Raw genomic sequence first — 21,684 nt, 5'->3', positions numbered from 1 at the left:
TTCCCTGCACTCGACTCGACTGGGACGTGTGAAACACACTGAAATTCATAAAATTTAAATAAGACAGTGAAATTATACCTTGTAGCTATAGTTATCACAAATAATGTACAGTCTAAATTGCAGCCTGAGCAAACACGATTTCCTGGGTGCCTCTGGAAGCCCAAGGCGGGATGCAGAGCAATTATGAGGAATGAGCACAAAGCTGATTTGCATCTGAATGGGGGGGGCGATGGGCGGGCTCCATTCACAGCACCACAATGCACCAGCTGGGAAAAGCAACTTTATTAGTGTCCCGCAGCAAAATACATTAGTAATTTGTAACCAGGCATTACAATTCCCGTCCGTGTCACGGGGAGCGATCGGCCGCCCACGCCGGGGGAGGTTTCCGCAGGGATCGGCCCCGGGGGCTCCCCCGGCAGCGGAGCGGTGCCAGGAGCACACGGGAACCCCAGAGGGCTCCGGGGCAGCCCAGGAAAAGCAGCACCACGGCCCCAGGGCACCACCGAGCCCAGCTCCAAACACGATCCTCAGCAAAGCCCGGCCCAGGCACGGGTGTAGCGTTTTTCCAGTTGTGCTCACACAGCCGGTGCCTGCTGCAATTTCAAACTCCTCTGAGCTTGCTCCCTTTCCACCCCCACAGCAGAGATACACTATCACATACAATAATTTCATTAATTTTTTTTTTGAGTAAAAAAATCTATTTTTTCTTTCTTGATCACCATGATAAACTGAGTCTCTGAGTATCATGATCCAGTATTAGTGTTAACCGTTAGTGTTACTGTAAAATCCTCTTTGGTTATAGAATAATTCATTTAAAGCAAGATTATAAAAAACAGTTTCCAGCTAGAAATCCACCCCTGTAATCTAAAAGCCATCTAAATTGCCACACTTCTGCAGGCTGAAGATATACTGATAGGACTTAGAAATTTAAGTATCTCCCCAGGTAATCTAAACAAAAGTTATCAAAATTATATTAAGTAAATACATTTGGAGGAATAGTAAATTTTTGAAAAATCCTTAGGGTATTAAAAGTAGAGTTCTGGAAGTAGCAGTAGTGGGATAGAGAAAAACACCCCCAAGCCAGAGCTCTCCTCTAGATACTCTCCATGGCCTTGAACTCGCTGAGGGCCTGCACGGGGTTTACGTGCTTCTTCTGGGATGCCCTCTTGATTTTCGTCTGGGTCTCGTCCTGTTTCTCCCTCTTGACCAGGGGTTTCTTCTCCGGAGCCTTCATCTTCCAGGAGACGGCCGGGAGGTTGAGGGAGGCCATGCCCTGGGACTTCTGGTACTTGGTGGACGCCACGTAGGAGGCCTTGACCGTCTGCACCACGGCGTTCATCAGGTTCTTGGCTGCCTGGATCAGGGACATGGCACTGTCCACCTGCCAAGGGACACAGAGTTACCCACCATGGAACCCCCAAACACAGCCTTCCACTGAGAGCACCACAGGCCTGCGGGTAAAACCACCTGAAAACTGATTTCTATTTTTCCTCTGAAACCTGAGGCTCCCAGTTTGAGGCAAGGTTTTTTTGGATGCTCAGTGGTTACGAAGCTGACTTGTGCCACCAACACAAAAGCAGGGTTTGCCCCCCTGTATGCATTTTCCATATCAATGGCATTTGGAAACATTTGTATTCTGCCCTTTGCTTTTGTGACTAAGATTTAACAGTTGCTTATTCTCTAATGAGATTAATAAAGCTGTAGTAACATCTTAATCACTGATAATAAATATTTAAATCACCCTAGAATACTAAATTGTATTGGGAAGGAAGGAACACAACTGCATCACCAGCCAGGCCTGGAGCCCTTTCCCAGCTGGCTCCTGATTTACCAGAGCATCAAAACAAGGAAAAACATGAATTTGTCAAAACTGTAGGGCACAGCAGGGATAAAGAGCTGAGACCAGGGCAGGGTGGAAGAGAGAAGGCAGGAGCACTGTGGTAACCTCAGCTGGGACCCCCTTCTCCAGGGGCCAGTGTCCTGCTCTGGGTGGGATCCCCAGCTTGTCAAGGCCAAATGGGCCGGGACAGGGGTTTGATCTGGGGCAGGGTTTGGTTCTGGTGGCTTTTCTGGGGCACTGTCCCCTCCCTTCTACTCCACTGTGCTCCAGTTGCTACCATGGCTCCTCAGATCCTCTGGAAAGCCCCTGTGCTCTCCCCTCCTCCTCATGAGCCTGGAAACCACTGTGCTGGAGTGTTTGCAGGAATCCTCACAGCAAGAGGAATCACTAAAGGCCAGGAGAGCAGGGAGGTGCTTTTCTGAATGACCTGTCAGACTCTGCAGGTGCCAGCTCTGCCCTCCTGGCCCTGCTCTGCTCTCACAGCACTCGGGTGCAGGGCCAGGGCATTAACACTGGACAGAACCTTCCTTTCAGAGAGGTGATGCCTCTGGACTGGCCGAGGACTTCATCTGATTATCCCATGGAGCTCAACACTGCTGCTGGCAGCCCTCAGCCCCACTGGACAGGCTCAAGGAGAAGGGATAAAACCAGGAGATCAGACTACAGCTGCCAGGCTGTTCTACCACTGATTTATGGCAGGGGGATGTGAATCCTGGAGGCACTGAGTAACTGCAGTGAAGCCCTGGAGTACGTATTGCTGCACAGTAACACATCTCCTGCTTTGACAGCTCCGTGCCTTCAGCCTCCCAGCTCCCAGGACATGAACAGCAGCACATCCCACCACAGCCCCTGGAGCTGCTCTGCGGGCTGGAAAGGCAGCAGGGGGGGCAGCACAGCCCCATCACCCCCAGATGGGCTCAGCTCATGCAGGGATTTCTGTTGCTGACTGCCCCTGCTGCCCCAAGCTCTCCTTCCACAGCTCTCCCTGGTTTTGGGGGGAAATCTGTGCTACTAAGTTTAAGCAATTGAGACATCAAACAGGGTTTCACTGGAAAATATCAGTGGTAGAGGATGCCCAGGGAAGCTGGGGCTGCCCCTGGATCCCTGGAAGTGTCCAAGGCCAGGCTGGATGGGGCTTGGAGCAGCCTGGGACAGTGGGAGGTGTCCCTGCAATGGCAGGAGGTGGCACTGGATGAGTTTTAAGATCCCTTCCAACCCAAACTGTTCCATGATTCTGTGGTATCAAAATGGCAGAATGTGGGAAGTTTCTCCATTTGCTGATCAGGGAGCAATTCTGGACTATCCAAGGGCCAATTCTGTCCCTTCTTCCAATCTCCTTCCTCAGTCCTGACATGGCTGGACAAAGGCACCAGAAGTGACCAAATGTGCCTATGCAGAGCAAGGAAGAGTATGCCAGAAGAAATTATGAATTTAGCTCCACTTCCCTCCCCCCAAATATCTGTCATACAGAATTCTCTTAGGAGGCAGCATTTCGTGAACTACAGTGAAAAAAATTGTTTGCAAAGTAATGGCTGGAATAAGGAAGCAAGCTGGCCTGGGGCAGCCTCCAGCTGTCAGAAACCAGAGAAGCCACTAAAAATCCCTGCACTCTTCAGGGCACAGCCATCCTGAAATATTAACATCTCTGGAGTGTTGCAGGACCCCAGCATGTTCCAAGGCTGTGCAGAGACGTGGGGCAGGTTTGACTGTGCTGATAAAGTGATTTAACCTCCCTAAGAGTGAAAAGCAGTCCGGAAAACAGATCACACAGAGGTGAAGTGAATCTGTCTACAAACACTTTTGAATAAGGAAATGTGAAGTCTGTATTTTCACAGCAAGCGTTCCTGCAACACAAACTCTGCATCCATTACAACTCGGAATGCTCCAGCATCTCCAGTCTCTGTTCCGTGGGGTTTGAAGCTCACATGGAATAACGTGTGGGAGCAAAGCTGCCTGAGGCAGGCGTGTGCCATACGTACCCCGGAGACGACGAGCTCCCCGCCCAGGTTCTGCACCTCGGCCTTCACCTTGCTGCAGATGTTGAGCTGGTGGCAGTAGAGCGCGATGCGCTGCAGGTAGGCCAGCAGGTCCTGCTTGCACGCCGAGTCCGGGCACTGTGGGTGACACGGGCAGGGCTGGGGCAGGAGCCAGACACACTCCAGGCACCTCCCCTGGTGCAGGGGATGGGCTGGGACAGCGCTGCCCTCCCTCCCTGCTGAGCCTGGGCTTTGAGACAGCTGATCAGAGTGAGAGGCACCTAAACCCAGGAGCCATGAGCAGGGGCAGCACTGCACAGGCTCCTTCCACTGCCCTTCAACAGCCCTCCCAGGGAGGAGACAGAGGAGGAACAGAAGGAAGAGGAAGAGAAGGAGGACTATTTACCCTCCCCAGAGCAGGCCTGTCAGCTGTAAAAGGTCCTTCCTGTACTGCACAGGACACAGCAGCAATGGTCTGACACCCAAGATTTCAAGCTGCAACTAGCAGCTGTTACCAATTCCTTCCTCGATCCTCAATCTAAAGTATTCCAAGCTCGAAAATGATAAACTCAACAGCGACTCAATTACATGCAGCAAACAGATTTTTCCTGACTTCTGCTCCCATCTTGTACCAGTGAGGAAAGCAGGTTCCTCACCAGGCACAAAATGACATTTTTAAGGTGCTTGCTGCAGCACTCATCCGTAAGAGAAATGTAACTTTTTCAGCTTTGCACACAAGGCTCTGCAGGAGTCTTCTGTGCAGTTTGGGGAGGTGGCATTTTCTGGGACAGAACTGAAGAATGAACCACAGATGAGCCAGGCTCAGGCTGGATTTCCAGACCAGAGGGGAGCCCAGTTGAGGAGCAGCCACGGTCCAGAGCAGGCTCTGTAGGACATAAAGGCTGTGGGAAGGGTTCTGCTGCTCTCAGCAGCCCTGCAGCCCCTTTAGCAGCAGCAGCAGCAGTGGGGTCCCAGCAGCAGGTCCCCCATGGGCCAGCCCTATGCCCTCAGCCCCAGGGGCAGCCCACATGCTCACACACACACAACACCTACAGCTTCACATCCATGTGATTTACATCCCACTGGGTCACACCCCATGTTGCTTAAGCCCTGCTCTGAACCCCAGAGAAGCATCACTTGTACCCCACAGACAGCTCCTGTTCCATGGAAATGGCCACTCATCATCTCCCCACCCAGCATCCACAGGCTTCCTGTACAAAACCACCATCAGGCTCCCACTGATCCTTTTCTCCTGCTCCAAGGCAGGCTGCACTGTGCCCAGCATTGTTTCAGCTGGAGCAGTGGAATTCACCAGGCATTATCCAGGGACAGGACTACAAACTACACCCTGCAGGGATCTCCAGCTTCTGGACACCTGCACCCCATCCAGAGTGATTTAAGAGCTCTTTTTCACACACCCCTGTTCACAGCAAAATCCCATTTCACCTAAGACCCTGATCCTGTGCAATGGACCCTCTGATGAAGATTCATAATGGACATGGCATGGCTGAAAGATTAATCTTCACTGTGGCACCACTTCATTACTTAATGCCTCACTCCAGCTGAGGGTTTTGCATTGGCCATGCAGCCTCTCCTCCCCTTTGAGGGCAAGGTAAAAATCCCCTCCTGGTTGTGAGCAGCAGGCTCTGAGCCCTGATTCTCCCTGCAGAGCTTCTCTCCTTAGCTATGAGATGGAAGCAGAAGCTCTTTTCTTTGTATAAAAGAGGAGCAGATCGTGGTGCACACACAGGGATGTGCAAACATGGTCCCACTCACAGGGAGGAGCATTTCCTTCCCAACAGCACTCAACCTGCCAGAACAGGCATTTCCCTCTGCAGTGAAGGTGAGTGCAGCTAACACATACATTTGGTTTTTTCCAGGGCCAGAAGTGGCTTTTGTAAGGCAAAGTGGTCTCTGTGCTGAGCAGAGGTAACTCAGGTGCTGCAGTGATGTGCCCACAGAGCTCACACACACACACAGGGGCACTGCAGTGGGAGATCTGCATGGCTTTATGGGCATCTGACCCCACCAACAGACATAAAACCACCTTCTTTGTCCCAAGGAAAATGATGGAACACCCAAAGTAATTGCAACTCTCAACGTGGGCACGCAGCTCCCATCAGTGCAGTGAAGCCCTGCCTAACGAAGCAGCAAAGCTTGCAGGTTAATTTTTTAAGCTAATCAATATTAGTCAGCAGTACAAGATGTTTAAGAGCAAGTCCACAAATAGCCCTGGCCAAAGAGCTAATGAAAAGCCCAAATTACCATTTTGGAAACTGCTCTCCATCTCCCAAAGAGCTCATCTAACACAGCGAGTGAGCAGCACAGCAGTGCAGGGGCTCGAGGGCTGACAAATGCCCAGTACACATCAGGGGACGGCTCAACAATTCCAGCTGCTCTGTGGGGCTGTGAAATCCTTCAAGGAAAGACTCTCAAGGCAGGAGGCTGCTGCACATTCACCAACAGCTGAGGAAGGCAGCAAAACCTTCGTGGAATAGGAATCATCACTGGGCTGTGTACATCAATCCAGTGTGAGATGGAAACCCAGATCCTCTCCTGTGTGTGCTATTTCTGCAGGCAGGATCGAGGACTCAGCTCAAAGACAGATGAGGTTTAAATGGAGATGTAACACGAGATAAAAAAGAGCATCAACAAAAGGCACTGCGGGTGCCTGCAGGAGCCCTGTCCTTTCCTAGGCAGAAGCACTCGGATAAAAATCAAAAATCCCAAAAGGCAACAATTTGAACACTGATCAAGAATGATGACATTACTGGACTAACCCACAGCCACAACCCCCATCTGCAGAGATGGATGGGTTCTCACAGACACAGCACAGCCCAGCAGGGAGTGCAGTGCAGATGGAAATGAACGTGTTGGGGGCCACCCCACCTTCCCAAAGCCCCCAAACTGAGCTGCTGCCACAGACTCAGGGAAGCTTACTGGCAATAAGCTGGCTGCTCCAGGTCAAATCCAGGCTCCATCCTAGACACAGCAAACACCCCCCCACTTTCAGCTCCTGCCACCCCAGCTGAGCCTGCAGAGAAGCAGAGCCCTGGTGGTGTGTGCTCATGGACACAGACCATCCCCAGCAGCTGCAGGGGAGTGCCAGCAACCCCAGAGCTTCTTCTTCCCACTGCCTCTTCCTTTGGGAATGGGCCTGCTGCACCAGGAATTCCCAAAAAATGCCCCTCAGCCCCGGGAGCCCGCTGGGCCCAGCAGGAGCTGCCAGCAGCTGTTTTGGGGAGGCAGCTGCCTGGGAGGACAGGCACTGACCACCTGTGCCAGCAGCTGCCACCAGCCTGTGCCCAGGGTGCCCAGCCCAGCCCCCCAGCAGGGACCAGTGTCCCCAGCACGAGGCTGCTGGAGCCTTTCACTGGGAAATGGGGCAACCCCTTCCCTGACCCCAGCTGCTTCTCACGGGGTGATCAGAGCTGATGTAACCTCAGCCTCCCACTGCCACGGAAGGGAAAAACACCAGAAAGTTCCTCTGGCTTTGCAGGTGTTCTGACATTGAAAAAATAAATAATAGAGAGAACCCTTGCTGCAAATCATTGTCATCTGTGTTGTGCTCATAACTGCTTCATATTCCCCTGTTCCCAACAAGCAGCAGCTGCTTGGAGTGAGGGATGGAAACCTCAGGGAGAACCTGCAGCTGATGGCAGAACTCATCCCAATAGACAGGGAATTCCTGGGACAGCAGCTCTCGGAGCTCCAGAGGAATGTGCTGCAGAAGGGCCTGATGGCAGAGCTGGGAGCTGCTGGCACAGTGACACGAGGGGTCACAGCTCTGGGGTCACCCAGCACACAGGACACAGCCCCTCCGTGTGCTCCCTCCTCCAGGGGCAGGGACAGCAGGAACCAGGAGCTGCTCCTGCTCTGTAGCTGTCACTCTGCTCCACATTAACATGTTTCTAAAGAGTATGGAAGCACATCTAATGAAATATGCAGGCTCAAAGTATTAGCAGAGTATGGAGTCAGGAAAAAGCTATATTCTTGTCAAAATGACTAACTGTACAGTGCTGCTCATATTTATCTTCAAACATGTGCTTAATCTGTTACATTTTTAAGGACCTTACTGCTACTGAAAGTAGTTTTCTTTCATATTTTGAAATGGCTTGGTACAGAAAACCATATACCAACTTTGCATAAAACATGTGAATTAAAAAAAAGAAAAAGGCATTGTAAACCTTCTGCCCAAGCTCCCCTGAGACCTTGAACACAAACTGCTCCTTGCTTCATTTACCTACACCAGCAGCACACCTGGTTCTTGCAGAAACAAGGCTGTCAAAGTGCTGTAGCAAGGAAAGCCATTTGAAAAAACACTTATCAAATTTATCTCCCCATTGAACATTTCTCACTGCATCATTAATAAAGGAAGGTGTACACAAGCACCTCTGAATGCAACATTAAGAGAGAGTCCTGCACTGCAATGATTTACCTTCACAGTGACACTGGTTCAGTGAAAACCTTGCAGTACAAATTTCCATCCTGAAAAGGCCTGGAAAGCAAGTGACAACTGGGAAAACAAACTTTAGCCCATGATCTCAGACTTAAACTGCTTGCATTTCAGAGTCTCTCTTGAAGGTGGAATATTATTACTATTGTTGATGTTTCCCTGCTATTTGGGTGTGGGCTGAGGCCAAAGGTGCTCTTGCTTGGCCCAGTTTCTCAGTGGCTCAGGACAGGCATTGCATAAATAAATCCCTGAGCTGGCCATGCTCGTTCAATCCTGTAAGAATTCCTTCCCAGCACGGGGACAGCACAGCCACGCTCAGGTCCCTGCAGGCCTTGCTCCAAGCCTTCACCAGCTCTGACAGTGAAAAACACCAGAGAGCTCTGACACACTCCCCACTCAGTCTGTGGAGCATCTGAAAATTGTTGATCTCACAAAGCTGCCTCAAAGCCAGTATTAAAGGTGGTGCAATAGGCCAGGTGCCATTGTCCCTGCAGTCTGTGCTTTGGGAAGCACCAGGAGTGCTCTGGGTGTGATGTGAGCCCAGCCTGGTCCTGCTCAGCACTGGCACTGCCCTGGCTCTATGTGACCTGAAGCAGGGCTGGCACAAAATGCCAGGTGCCTGATTCCAGCCAAGGAGCTGCTGTGTCACTGCTCAGGGAGGCAGGAGAGCAGCTGGGAAGAACAGAAAGAACAGAATTTTCTAGCAGATCTGGAAAATCAGTTAAAGACCCCAAAAGCAAACACACTTTCATCTGTTCATCATGCCTGCAGTACTGAAAGATCTCTTGCTCCTTGGAGCTGGAGGCTCCAGGATGTGACTCACGTGGTCAGCAATGGTCCGGCCCAGCTTGTCCATCCTGGACCCGGCCTCTGCGATCTTCTTGGCTGCACTGATCACATCTGACGTGTTCTTCAGAGGACCTTTTCCCCTGCAAAACAGAGCAGACGCTCCCTCCTAGCACCAGGAAAACCACAGCACTGAATTCTGTGTCCCTTTTCTCATCCTGTCCCACACTGTGCTGGCAGTGACTCCTCACCCAAAGGGCAGAAGGCTGGAGCAGCCATTACAACACCTTCATTTTCAAGAGTTACCCCCTTTCAGCTCTTCCCCACATTTAGCTTAAATCCAGGAATAAAAACATCTTAAATTTCACTGCTTTGAGCAGCTTAATGATGATAAGAGATAACATTTTAGAAGATGGATTTGCAATTTTTATGGAATGGAACATGAAGTTTAAAAAACAGCGTTATATAAAATCTGGTAAATTAATTTCAAAAGGCATCAAAAACCCTCTCTTTTCCTCTGCAAGTAACTGTACTAGGAACTATTTCTGCAGTATGGCAATATTGAGAAGCCCATAGAATTTAATGCTGTAAAGAACTGAGCAAATATATATATATATATTCCTGGGGATAAGAATCACCCTTAAGAAAGAAAGAAAGAAAGACAGGCAATAACTGCTGTGTATCTGTAGATCAATTTAAACAGTTATTACCACCCAGCCGCTGCACAATAATGCATCTCCCCAGTTAATATGCAGCTGGAACAGGGCACCATTTAAAAGAGATTATAAGAAGTGAGACTCTTAGGAGAACTTGCACTGTGTCTCATTGAAAGCCCAGCAGCCCAGGCAGCTGGGAGTGAGCACAAATTAAAAAGCCTCACCTGGTGAAGTCTGTCATTTCCATCATGATCATACACATCTGCTTGGCCAGGACAATGATGTCATTGCCACTGTCATCCCATTTTGACACTTCAGCATCCAATTTACTCTTTTCCTCCTGGAAGCTGGCGACCTGCTCAGCAATCTTGGCTTTCTGCTCTTGAGGGAGCTGAGCCATGATAGCCTGGAAGAGAAGAGTTTTCTCACATGGCCTCCTGCTGCCTTGAAGAGGCTTTTTGGAACATTTCACTAATAACCAATTTCAGTCATGTAGATGGGGGATAAAACTTTAATAGCAATCCTCTACCTAGAGGCTTTACAGAGCCATTTGCTTCCATTTTGAATCAAAGTTTATACTCTTTTTAAAGAAAAAGTGCCCAGAAAGACAAGTTGACACTTAAAATATGGCCCTTTGCATGATAAAGCTGTTGAGACTCCAAACAAATTTGCCACATATTACCATCCCTCAAAATAAAACTGCATGAAGAAGGAGGACTTGTCTTTTACAGAAAATTTCAATGTTTTAAAATTAAGTTCCACTTGGGTATTGAGGATAATAAGAAATATTACCAGTCTCTTCCCTGCAAAAAGCAAGCTGCACTCTTTTGAAACATGTCTGCTGAGGAAAGAGTAAGTGAAAATAAAGAGTATGTGCTTACTCCCAAATAAAATCTCTCAGACTGGGTTTATAGCCTGTGTAAGACTCCATGGCCTTGCCTTCATAAATACTGGGAGCACAGATGCCTCCAGGAGCAGGCAAAAAGGAGCCTTTGGTACTAAAAATCCTCTGGCAGCAGCTGTGCTAAGAGGTAAATGAGCAATGTCTGCATTTAAATACAAGGGGGTCAGGGTCCAGGCATAGAAAGTGCTTGTGCAAGGGAGGGGAGCATAAAAATCCTCCCAGCTGGTGTAATTCCCAAGCCAGCGTGGCCCAGGTTTGATAAATAAGGTCTGGCTGCTTCTTGCCTGGCAGGAAGAGCCTCCACAAAAAATCTGCCATGGCACTTTCCCAAGAGTGTAAATTGTTATTGATCCAGAGGGGCCGTGTCAAATAAAAGCAATAGGTAAGGCCTGGTCTTCCTTCAATGCACTGATTTTAGGGTTTCACCTCTTAATGATTATATATTGCCTATCAATGCTTTCATTTTTGAGTCACAGGAAATGCAGTTAGTTGAAATGATTTCATTTCTGAGTTCCTCTCAATGTTGTCTTGATAAATGCTCAGTGACCAAACACACACCAGCACGTGTGTGAGGACACATTTTGGGAAGATTTTTTTTCTCATAAAGTTAATGTTTGTCTGTTGAAAATAACATTAGTCCAATGAGTGATCTGCCCTGTACCTCCCTGCAGAAGCTCACTCGACTACAATGTCTGTGATATCAAAATGTGATGTAGTTTCTTGGTACTAAAAGGATTTTGATCTTTCAGAATACCCAAAATAAACCACAGACGTTTCTCACATCCATCAGACCAACTGCATTTCACTCAACCTCCTTTTCAGAAGAATGCTGGAAACAAAAAAATGCCAGTTTTCTGAACCAGCATTTTTATCACCCCCCCCCCTTCAAATTTAACGTAGGCTTTCAAAGCAAGCTGAAGTGTTTCTTGAAGGCAGGTCACACTTGGATAAAGCTGAGGCTTGTGCCTTACCCTTGCACTCTGTCCAGCAATGAGCTGATCATCCTCAGTCTGGATGCTGGTTCTGCTGCGGACATCGAAATCCTCGGTCTCAAAGTCAGAATCATCCAGCTCTTCAGGAGTCTGAGGAAAAAGCATTCAAGCAGAGTCAAACTACAGATTTCATGGCTCTGAAAACCAACAAGAATATTATTTTTCAGGCAGAGAGAATGGAAATCAGAGGGGGTAAAAATTATTCCATGTTTTCAACAAAAAGGTAAATACAGGGACTGTATCCAGCTCTGAACACGTGTGATTTTATGTGCTTGACTGCTCCTGTTAAACACCATAGGGATCCCCAGAATCACACAGCAGTAACTAAACAGCTGAGAATTTGTTAGGACATTAATGCACTCAGCATCTGAAAGACAGAAAAAAGTTCTTGCAATGCGAGCAGCGCTTTTGCAAGTTGATTAAATGTAAAAGCTTCACTCGGGATTCTGAAGCTGGAATTACACACAGCTCTAAGGGCTGGTTCAGAAGCACAGACAGTGTCTTCAGCACAATTATGAATCAAAGCATTGACTAAATTAACAACAGATAAAGTATCTCAAAATTTATCCTTATCCCTCGGGAAAAGCTGAAAAATTTCAGCTAGTAAGGGCCAGCTTTTATGCTGTAGGCTAAACACATCTGACCTAGTTCCTGCTTGCCTAGGATTTATTTTTGCTACTGCCAGTCTGTAGCAGGCAAACTTTTTATAAAGCCTATCAAGTTTAAACAGCATGTTTGTCAAAATACTACATCTTTGCTAAAGTGGCACTTCATGACAATTCTCCAGAGCTGGGTCAACAAAGAACTTCACTGATAGATGCAATAAATTGTGATTAACAGATAAGATGCAAATAAAATCCCTGTTCTTTAGATTTTTTCCCTATGATTTGAATTTCACAGACTTGTCTTCCACTACAGACACTTTGTGATACAGTGAAAATAGAGATGGACATGCAAAAATTATTGCCAGAAAGCAAGGGTGAGTAGGGTGACAATCAAGACTTTGGGTATTTCAGCCTCCTCTCCAGGCCCTGGAGAACAGGATATGCCACAACATCAGCAGAGGGACACACTAAGAAGTAGCTCAGTGTGTCAATATTAAAAAAAAAAAAGCATAAAGAAAACAGTTCTGCTGTACATGATTCTGTCTGTGACTCCCCTCTGCCCATCCCTCCCAAAGCCCAGGGACACACAAAGTGTAACTCTGCCTTTCAAGTGCCACCAAGGGCAGAAACTCCTCTGGGGTGATGAGCCTGGGCAGAAGGAGGGGGGAAGAACTTCTCTTCAATAAATACAGATATAGTGAGATGGTAGTTTTGAAAATACCCTGCAAAAACACAAAAATGAGGTGTTGCAGTGGCTTCTCCTGCTGGTCCCTGTAAAGAGCAGGAGCCTCTGGACAAAACTGAGGTGAATGAGCCCCTGTGAGCAGGGTTACACCAAGCCCTGGAAAGATTTAGATGGTTCTTTTATCCCAAAATAAACTCTCTGGACAACAAGTGTTAATATTTTAACTTCCTTCTAGGTGGCTGCTGAGTGGCCAGGGAGCTGCTGTTGGCTGCTGGCAATGGAGCTGTGGCTCCCTGGCCCTGGAGGGTGGCACAGAGCAAACCTCAGCGTTCCTGGCACTGCCAGCCTGGGTAACTGCTGCCCACTGGGACTGGCAGCTCCCTGTCCTAAGTAACAAGGGCTTCAGCAGGGGGGGATTCACACCCTTTGCATAGCAGGAAGGCTTTGATATCCTCAACTACCACTGGCTGTCTATAAATCCTGAGCTCATCTGAAAAAAATTCCATGGGGAGCACAGATGTGGTTGTCAGCTTTTCTCCTGGTTTTTCATCTGATCCTTTCTTTAAGCAGCAAATATGGAAGAAGCCACTGCAATGGTTACTGTAATCACATATCTTCTGTGCATTCTTGATTTACTGACCACCAAGCTGCATCTGCCATGGTCACCAGTATGAAAGACCAAGGCAGTTTCTCAGAGTCCAAGAAATACAAAGAAAAGAAGAAAAAAGGAACAAACCCCCTATATTTGTCTTTGTTATGTCTGGCTCCTGCCCATTTTTGCCCCAGTAAGATCCAAGAAATAGGTCCATAGATCAGCTGCAACCAGAACTTCCTTTACTGCATCCCTTCAACCAACTGCACCCTTCTGCGTCTGGCCTGCCAGAAATTAGGGCTCCCAAGTCACACCCACTGCAAGCACACAGGAGTCAAGGCCTCTGTGAGCTGCCCTGTTTACCCAGGTTAGCCAATTAACAAATTACATGCTCTACCAACTACAGATGAAGTAATCTCAGCTTCCTTTTGACTAACATTAATTCTCAAAATTTACTTAATGAAGAGCTATTAGGTTTTATTTCTAAGCTCCAAACCATCAACAAGCATCTATAGTTCTGAATTAATTTGCTGTTGTTAACTGAAAGGTCACTGATTTTAGCACATTAACGAGCCAGACATTACCATGAGATTACAAAAGATGCATGAAGGGTATTTAGCATCACAACTCGGGCCATCATCGATGCTCAGATCTGGTTAATGAATCTGAATCCAAAGGCACTGCTCAAGTGCTCCACAGCGATTAGCACATTTTAAGACTCTGAATGTTAATAGGAGCTAAATGAAAATGTTCTCCTGTCTGCTCTCCATTATCCCGGCGCTGTCAGTAGAACAGAGGCAGGGAAAGCTGTGGGGAAGCTGTGCTCACCCGGATCATCAGCACGGCTTTCCTGATGTCGCGGATGCCGTCGTACACCAGGCGGGAGGCGTCGATGAACTCGTTCTCGTCCATGGGCTGGGCAGGGTCGGAGCTCAGCGCTTCCACTGCAGCTTCCACCTGCTCCGTGAAGCGCGGCATGACTGCAGCCAGAGCACAGAGCTGGTCAGTCCCACCCCGAGCCACTCTCTGCTTCCCACTCCTGCCCTGCTCTTAACTGTCTTGCAAGCCGTGCGGTCCTTCCATTGAAATCACAACATTTGGTACAGGAGGTGAAGTCCTAATCCAGCCCCGTTTCTGCTGACGCTGCTGCTCTTTGGTGTTTTCCCCTTGGACAGTGAAGTTTATCACATCCTTCTAATGGACAAGGAGAAAACACCTCAAGAAGCTCCTAGAAACTATGGGATAAAATATTGTTTGTTTGATGTTCCCTGCAGATGTACATCATTTTTTGGGGGGGAAAGAAGTCATGCTACCATCAGGAAACTCAAGTTTAAGAAGCACTGGAAGGGGGCAGGTTGCACGGCTGCATTTCAGTGACTCACGGTGCCCCGGGAAGAACATGCCAGAACCAGTTAGAGTTTGCTGTTTCTTCAGTGTCACCCTTGATTCTTCATCAAAGTAATTAAAGCAAAATCAGCAACGAGTGGCTGGTACTGAAGCAGCCAGAATCACCCCTCACCCTAATGGATGTCACCAGTAGTTCATAGGGAACACCCTGATTTGGTGTTTATGTGCAGGGCACTACAACCCACAATGCTCTTCCAACAGCTATAAAGATACTTTACAACATTTACCCCAATTATTACCCTAAATTTATTCTGCTGGGGGAATGTGATCTTCCCTCTGGACCCTGAACAGCTGCAGAGCCTGTTGCAATACTGCAAGACGAGCACAGCACAACTTCCAAGCCTTCACTCACGCCTGGGACTCATTCCCAGTGTTTTTGCTTCCCACAGCCCAGTCCATGACAGCAAGCACACTCAGGGACACCTTGTGCACAGCTGAGCTTTGAGCCAGACAACACAGCAAAATCACACTTCTCGCTTTACAACAGTTTTGCAAACAACTCCCACTAATTTGCATTACAGCAAATTGAGTCTTTAACAGATTTCACAGGTACACGGGTACCCAGCTGCCCGCAAGCTTTCAAGCGACAGCAGTTCAGGGCTCCTGGGAGTGAGCGACCCTTACCTGTGTTGGACAGTAACTTGGTTGCCTCCAGCACCTTCTCCGTGTACACCCCGGGCTCGTAGTTGTCCATCTCCGAGGTGACCACGTGAATGACGCGGGCGGCGCGGCCCCGGATGGCACCGGCCGTGCGGTCTAAGCCGTCCACGTCTTTTTCTTGGAGAGCGATGACACATTTGTTTACATCTTCTAAAATGTGATTCTCTGGAGGTAAAAGAAGGAGGATTTAGATGGTAATGTCTTTTCTGTCGCAGTCATCAGCGTGGCAATTGCTCAGGGTGGGACCTGCTCTACAGAAGGTCCATGGAGATGCTGTCAAGCACTAATGTGAAGGTCACAACCAGCAAAGAGCAGCCCTTCCACAGGAGGTGTCAAAAAGCCATCAATGCATTCACCAATTGGCCTCCAGACTTCCTGCCCGTTTGTACTCGATTTTACCAACAGGAAAGCTGAGTTCTGCGCAGCTCTCCCCTGGTTTCTTTCCATATTTCTCTCCTGGACTGCCCCAGCTCTTATTTCAAATACCTGCAAACCACTCCCCTGCCAGTGCACGTGGGGTGATGGGCATCTCCCCAGCACCACACCTACTCCCCTCAACACTCAACAGACACTTGGTGCATGTTTCCAGCTTCCTCCAGAGGGTTTTCCTACAGGCACACACATTCCATCAGAGCACATTACACTGTCAGTCGCCCATTCCAATCTGAGACACATAATGTATGCAGTGAATAATGTGGAAAGCATTCCAGCCACACAGCACTCACTGACTGTTCAGAAAACAAACAAAAAAATAAAAGCAAGACCTCTGTTTGCAATTAGCTTTTTAAATATACATTTTCTAGTTTTGTAAAGAGATATTTTCCATATTCATTGAATGCAAGAAGCCCAAAATGGGGAAAACCTTTTAAGAGATTTCTGAGGATGCCTAAAGAAATTTGGATCCTTATTTAGGGAAACCTACCCTAAAGATCTCCCAAACTGTTATTATAGACTTCCAAACTCTGCTAGAGAACTCTTTAATGTACCAGGACTAATGTTTCGGTATCATCATCCAACACCAGCATTTGGGCTGCCTGGTAAGAAACCAACTTGGAAACATTTCTGCTCTGTCACTTAAAATAGTTTCCAATGTTAATTACCATTGACTTAATCTTTCTACACTGCCAACCCGTGCAAGTGGCTTTTATTCCCTCTGCAGGTAGTAAAAGAGCCATTTTGCAAGAGTTTGTAGAGACAAGAAGCTCATAGTGCTGGCTGGGAGAGGATTTGGAGGAACTGCCTGAAAGGATTGCTGCGAGAAGTTACGCCTGATTTACATAAAATTAACACAGCCAGGTGCAATATTGCGAGACTTCAGTAAGTAACCTGGGCAAAAATTACACTTGTGAAATCCCTCTGAAGCAACTCAGCCCGAGCAGGTTCAGCTGAGGGCAGAATGTGGCCCTGAGAGAGCAAAGAGCAGGTTCATTAGTGATTTGCCAAGTCAGTGAGCAGGCACAGGAGCCACAGCCAGCACAGAGGGTATTTAAAGAAGAGACAGCCCTGGGAGCTGCAAGAGCCCAAAGAAAAAGCTTCGGCGCCAGGCCAAAACACAGACTGTTTATTGCTTCAATTCCTAAATGAATAAATTAAGCCACAGACCATTTAAAAGCCTCTTTGGATTATCCGAACTTTAATAAAAGGCATGGACAAAATGAAGGTGAATATTTAAATGTCTGCTGATCATTTAATGCCTTTTGCAGATGTGAAGTGGCCAGGAAGTCCCTTCTAGAGGGAGATAACCCACAGGGCAGCTTGCAAAGGCCCAGGGAAGTGCAGGACTGTCAGGTCTATCTGTTCTGGAGATATTTTCCAGCTGGATGATAACAGAGAAGATCCGACACTGTGCTGAGTCCTTGTAAATACCCCCCCAGTGCTCCCCATCCCACGGGCACACAGAGCATGGGTTCCCCACCAGCACCTCTGGGGATGGGAGAAGGCTGTCCCACATCCAAACCCCCCATCCTCCTGCTGAGCAGGAGAAACATCCCACAGCAACACAACACAGCACAGGCAACAGCAAAGGGACCTTGTCCCACCAAAATAGCTACAGGGGAAATGGTGTGCTTGGGCAGCAAGGTAAAAGGAAAGGTATTTTCTCCATATAAATGATTTTTAGACCAAACAAGGAAATAGATTAAACTGTGAAAAGCTACAGAATAAAAAGTCACCCACGACTGTCAATCCTCAATCCACGCCCACCAAACACCTTCCACCTCCACCCACCTCCACATTAAAGGGATGAAGCAATGCTTTTCCAAACAACCCCAGCAGCTTCTGAGGGAGTCTGAGGGCTACAGGAGATCAGAATCAAAGAGGAACAGTCGGGAGATGAAGCCACAGAATCATAAACATGGCTGTGCTTCTCTGCTGCACCTCCTGTGGAAGGTCTCAGAACCATTCCACGCTGAACCTCTGCTGCCAAGGGGCACTGCAGGAGCCAGGTCAGACAGCAAATGGAGCAAACACTGGGGACTTCACACTCCTGTAAATACAGTGTTCATCCTGGCAATATTCACTGGGAGGCTCTTCAGAAAAAAATAGCTCCACTGAGATGGGCAATCTGTGGCATAAACCTCTGTCAGCAGCAGAGGAACAGAAGGCAGCAAATGCAATGGTTTTAAAGAGGGTTTCAAAGGAGATTCAGGTAATTTCAGAACATTGAATTTGACAATTACATGGTGCTATCAGCAACTGCTCTAAAGAACAAAGATAGTGGGCACACCAACACACCCAGAGTGCTTTGGGAAGGCACTGATAAGAGAGATAAGAATTACAGAAGGTACATGAGAGCTTTGAAATGAGGAATAATGAAAGAGGCAGAGACGGTGCAGTCAGGGAGGCGATGACTGACAAAGTGCATGGCAGAACTCTGCATGTTTGCAAACAACATGAAGAGACAGAAGGGGGAAAAAACCTTTTCATCATCTTTAGTACAAGTAGGGGCATCAAATGAAGCAAACAGGCGACACTGCAAAACAAGGAGGTTCTTCACAGGGAGCACACTTGAGCTGTGAATCTTTGCACACGATGATGGAGGTGCCAGCAGTTTATAATGGTCGAAAAAACAACTAACACCAGCTTAAATGAGAAAAATCTGTCAAGGATTGTTCAGGAGATAGCACCTCTGATGCTGGAGCTCCCTGAGCTGCACATCACTCATGGCTGGAGGCACACAGACATCTCTAGGCTCCAGGGCTCCTGTGCCATCCACCTCCCATCCTGACAGTGAGCCTCCCCCAGACCCTGCCCTAACTCAACAGGGCCCTTCTGCTGCTGTACCTGTGAAAGTGCTGTCACCTGCCAGCTCACCTGTGCCCTGTGCACTGAAGGATCCTTCTTCCATGATGTCCTGCTGCTACCTAAACCCAGCATCTCTTTCATCATGCCTTTACTTGTGGATAATTGATACAATTCTGTAGCATGAGCTGAATGGTGAAGCCTTTACTTCAGCACACCACACAGTAGGGATGTGGGATGGCTTACATGCATATTTATATATGCATACACTCACAAGAACTCCTTTACATTCTGCTTGCATCCCAGTTAGTAACTGATACAAACATCCTAATAACCCCAAACAGCACTTGATATAAATCATACTCGCCATGTCTTTATCTAAACAGAAGCTTAGACTTCTAGCAGATGAATTGGAGTTGTGGCATTATATGGAAAACATTTATCAAGGTTCAAACAAATAGTATTTAAAAGAGTATTTATTGCTTTAATATTTTTCTACCATCTCTTCGATAACACACACATAAAAATAATTACTGAATGCACTTGAATATCTGGAGTTGTCTCAAACTACATCTCCTTGGCTCCATTTTGGGTGGTGAGCACTCACTCGAGGTGAACTCTCATGAGTCAATGTGCCACCACTGCAGGAAAGAAACTTTCTCTGCTTACTGCCAAGCTCCTGAGAGTACAGACATGCGATAGATTTGGTTATTTAGCCAAAACCCCCAGTTCTGTACTAACCTGCATCCCTGCAGAAGACAGGGTTGTCCTACCCACAACCCACTTGAGTCTTGTGGTGCTAAACCTGGACTACAAGGGAAGAAAAGTGCTTTTGGCAGCTCCACCCAGGCTGTGTTTGTATGGACTCCCAGCTTTTCTTTCTCACGTTTGTACACTTGCGGGAAAGCTTCAAGTGGAGCCTCAAACCTCAGCACACAATTCCCTCTGCACAGATTTCCCCAAAGCTCCTGCCAGTTGTGCAATTCCAGCTGCTGCCGCCCAGGGAACATCCACAGATACAGCGAGCTCGGACACTGAACTGCCCCAGAACTTTATGCTCACTCACTGCAAAGAGGAATTTTATTGAGAACCCAGGGAGCCACAATACAGTGTGTATGACAATGCAGGGGACTCATCACAGGAATACCACTTGGGCTTTTGTTTGGTATTTCTTAATAATAAAAAAAATACTGTCTCTTAATTCAGGACCTTAATTTCTCATCTACATTTTCTACCCATGTTCACTTGGTACTTCTGTCTCCACACATCCTCCTGTGAAATCACTCTTTACAACTCGAGGTTTTAAGTCACTTCAGATGCCCAAACCTGCTTGCACCACGGAAATTAGAATCCCAGCTTGCAGAGGTGATTTGTGAACACCATTGCAGACACAATTCACATGGTTACATTTCCATGTCCTCTGACTGGAGCACAATTAAAGGATATGGAAATAAAAATGCTCCCATTATTTTTAGGTCACAGTAGCTGATAGTGGGTCTTTATCAAGATGCTGATAAAACAGATTATCTTGGCAAGTACTTTGCCAAATGTAATTATTAATCTATTATAATGATCCAATCTCTTTTAAAAACTCTTAAAACTTTACTAAAGCTGACACAGTATGAACAGTTTTATTTTAATTAACTTGTACAACCACAGTTTGATATTCAGTTTTGTTTACACGGCAGTCTAAGGTGACCTGAGGGATCATTTTTTCTGCTAGTTCCTACCTCGGACATAAACATGTTCTATTTCCCCCTGAGTTACTGGTGAGCCTTGTCTACAGCAGCTAAATGGCAATTCATCCTTAGTTCAGCCAGCAATTCCAAACCTTGGGACATAAAGTGTCTTCTCCTTGAAACCAGACCTCCTGCTGCACTTTCACACCTCGGTGGGCACAGTGTGATCCCAGGTGAGGTGTGACAACACCATCCCTTCCAAAAGCCTCACAGACTCCAGAACACGTGTCCAAACCACCCCTTTCCAGGACTGAGCTCTTAGGAGGGTGACTGTGTCTCAGCCAGGAGCCTTGATTACCTGAGACAGCCAGGAAGTCATCGATGGAAGTGATGTCATCCACAGCATCCGTCAGCACGCGGACCTGCCTCTCCCACTGCTCCTTGAACAGATCCATGTTCTCCTGAGCCAGTTTGCTTTGGGGCTTAGCAGCCAGAGCCAGTGCAGCATTGATGACCTGGAAAACACCTCTGGATTTTTAAAACATATCCCAACAAAAATTATTACCTCCTGTGTGTTTATCCAATGAACTCAGCAGCAGACAAAGCAAGTCTAATAAGTTTTGAGGAACTCGATGTTTAAACACAGAAGTGTTTAATTTTGTTGCTCTCACATCCAACTCATACCTGCTTCCATGTTTATTATGGATAGTTATTAGAAGCAAAATCACTTGGCAAGTTTTCACAAGAGCTGGTTTCACCTGTCTTTAGCAGCTCGTGGTAACAAGGTGTTGCTTTCCCAGTGCAGGCTGTGCTGTTAAGTATTTTAGACAGGATGACATTTAGTACACTCAAGGCTGCATTTGCTACTTGCCAAAACCTCAGTAAAAAGGTCAAAAAAGGATTAATCTTATACAGACTGAAGTAGAAACAATATGCAAATACAAAATTAAAGCTAAATTTTGATTTATCAGTTTTCCTTGCAGGTTTACTCTGGATCTTGCCAGTAATTGTTGTAATGACTTCAGATTTCTGCTGTGGCTATGAACAAGCCAGATAAGCCAGGGAACAGGAGATGCTTCTTCTGAATACCCTCTCCTAATTTTCTTCAAACCCCAAAACCAGAATTTACACCAGCTCCTAGTTTTTCTTAGCAGAACAAATGCTACAGGTACTGCTGGGTCACAGAGCTTACGCTGTGTCCACTAA

At 47.3% G+C, this 21,684-nt stretch overlaps 1 protein-coding gene across 1 annotated transcript in view; it reads right to left on the bottom strand.

Annotated features, from left to right (window-relative positions):
• Nucleotides 1-262: 262 nt before the first annotated feature.
• CTNNA1 (catenin alpha 1) overlaps nt 263-21,684 on the bottom strand; it is a 101,482-nt gene continuing 80,060 nt past the window's right edge. The window contains exons 11-18 of the mRNA XM_005428629.2: nt 20,837-20,993; nt 15,524-15,724; nt 14,321-14,472; nt 11,590-11,700; nt 9,939-10,120; nt 9,096-9,201; nt 3,820-3,954; nt 263-1,381 (exon numbers count right to left, since the gene is read on the bottom strand). Of these exons, the coding sequence (XP_005428686.1) occupies nt 1,094-1,381; nt 3,820-3,954; nt 9,096-9,201; nt 9,939-10,120; nt 11,590-11,700; nt 14,321-14,472; nt 15,524-15,724; nt 20,837-20,993 (1,332 nt within the window). The 3' untranslated portion in view covers nt 263-1,093. The remainder of the gene's footprint in view (nt 1,382-3,819; nt 3,955-9,095; nt 9,202-9,938; nt 10,121-11,589; nt 11,701-14,320; nt 14,473-15,523; nt 15,725-20,836; nt 20,994-21,684) is intronic.

Source organism: Geospiza fortis, unplaced genomic scaffold (assembly GCF_000277835.1).
Source record: "Geospiza fortis unplaced genomic scaffold, GeoFor_1.0 scaffold608, whole genome shotgun sequence".
In the NCBI taxonomy this organism is placed as follows: domain Eukaryota; kingdom Metazoa; phylum Chordata; class Aves; order Passeriformes; family Thraupidae; genus Geospiza; species Geospiza fortis.
The sequence above is the reverse complement of the archived record's forward strand: the minus strand, read 5'-3'. Positions and strand labels throughout refer to the sequence as shown.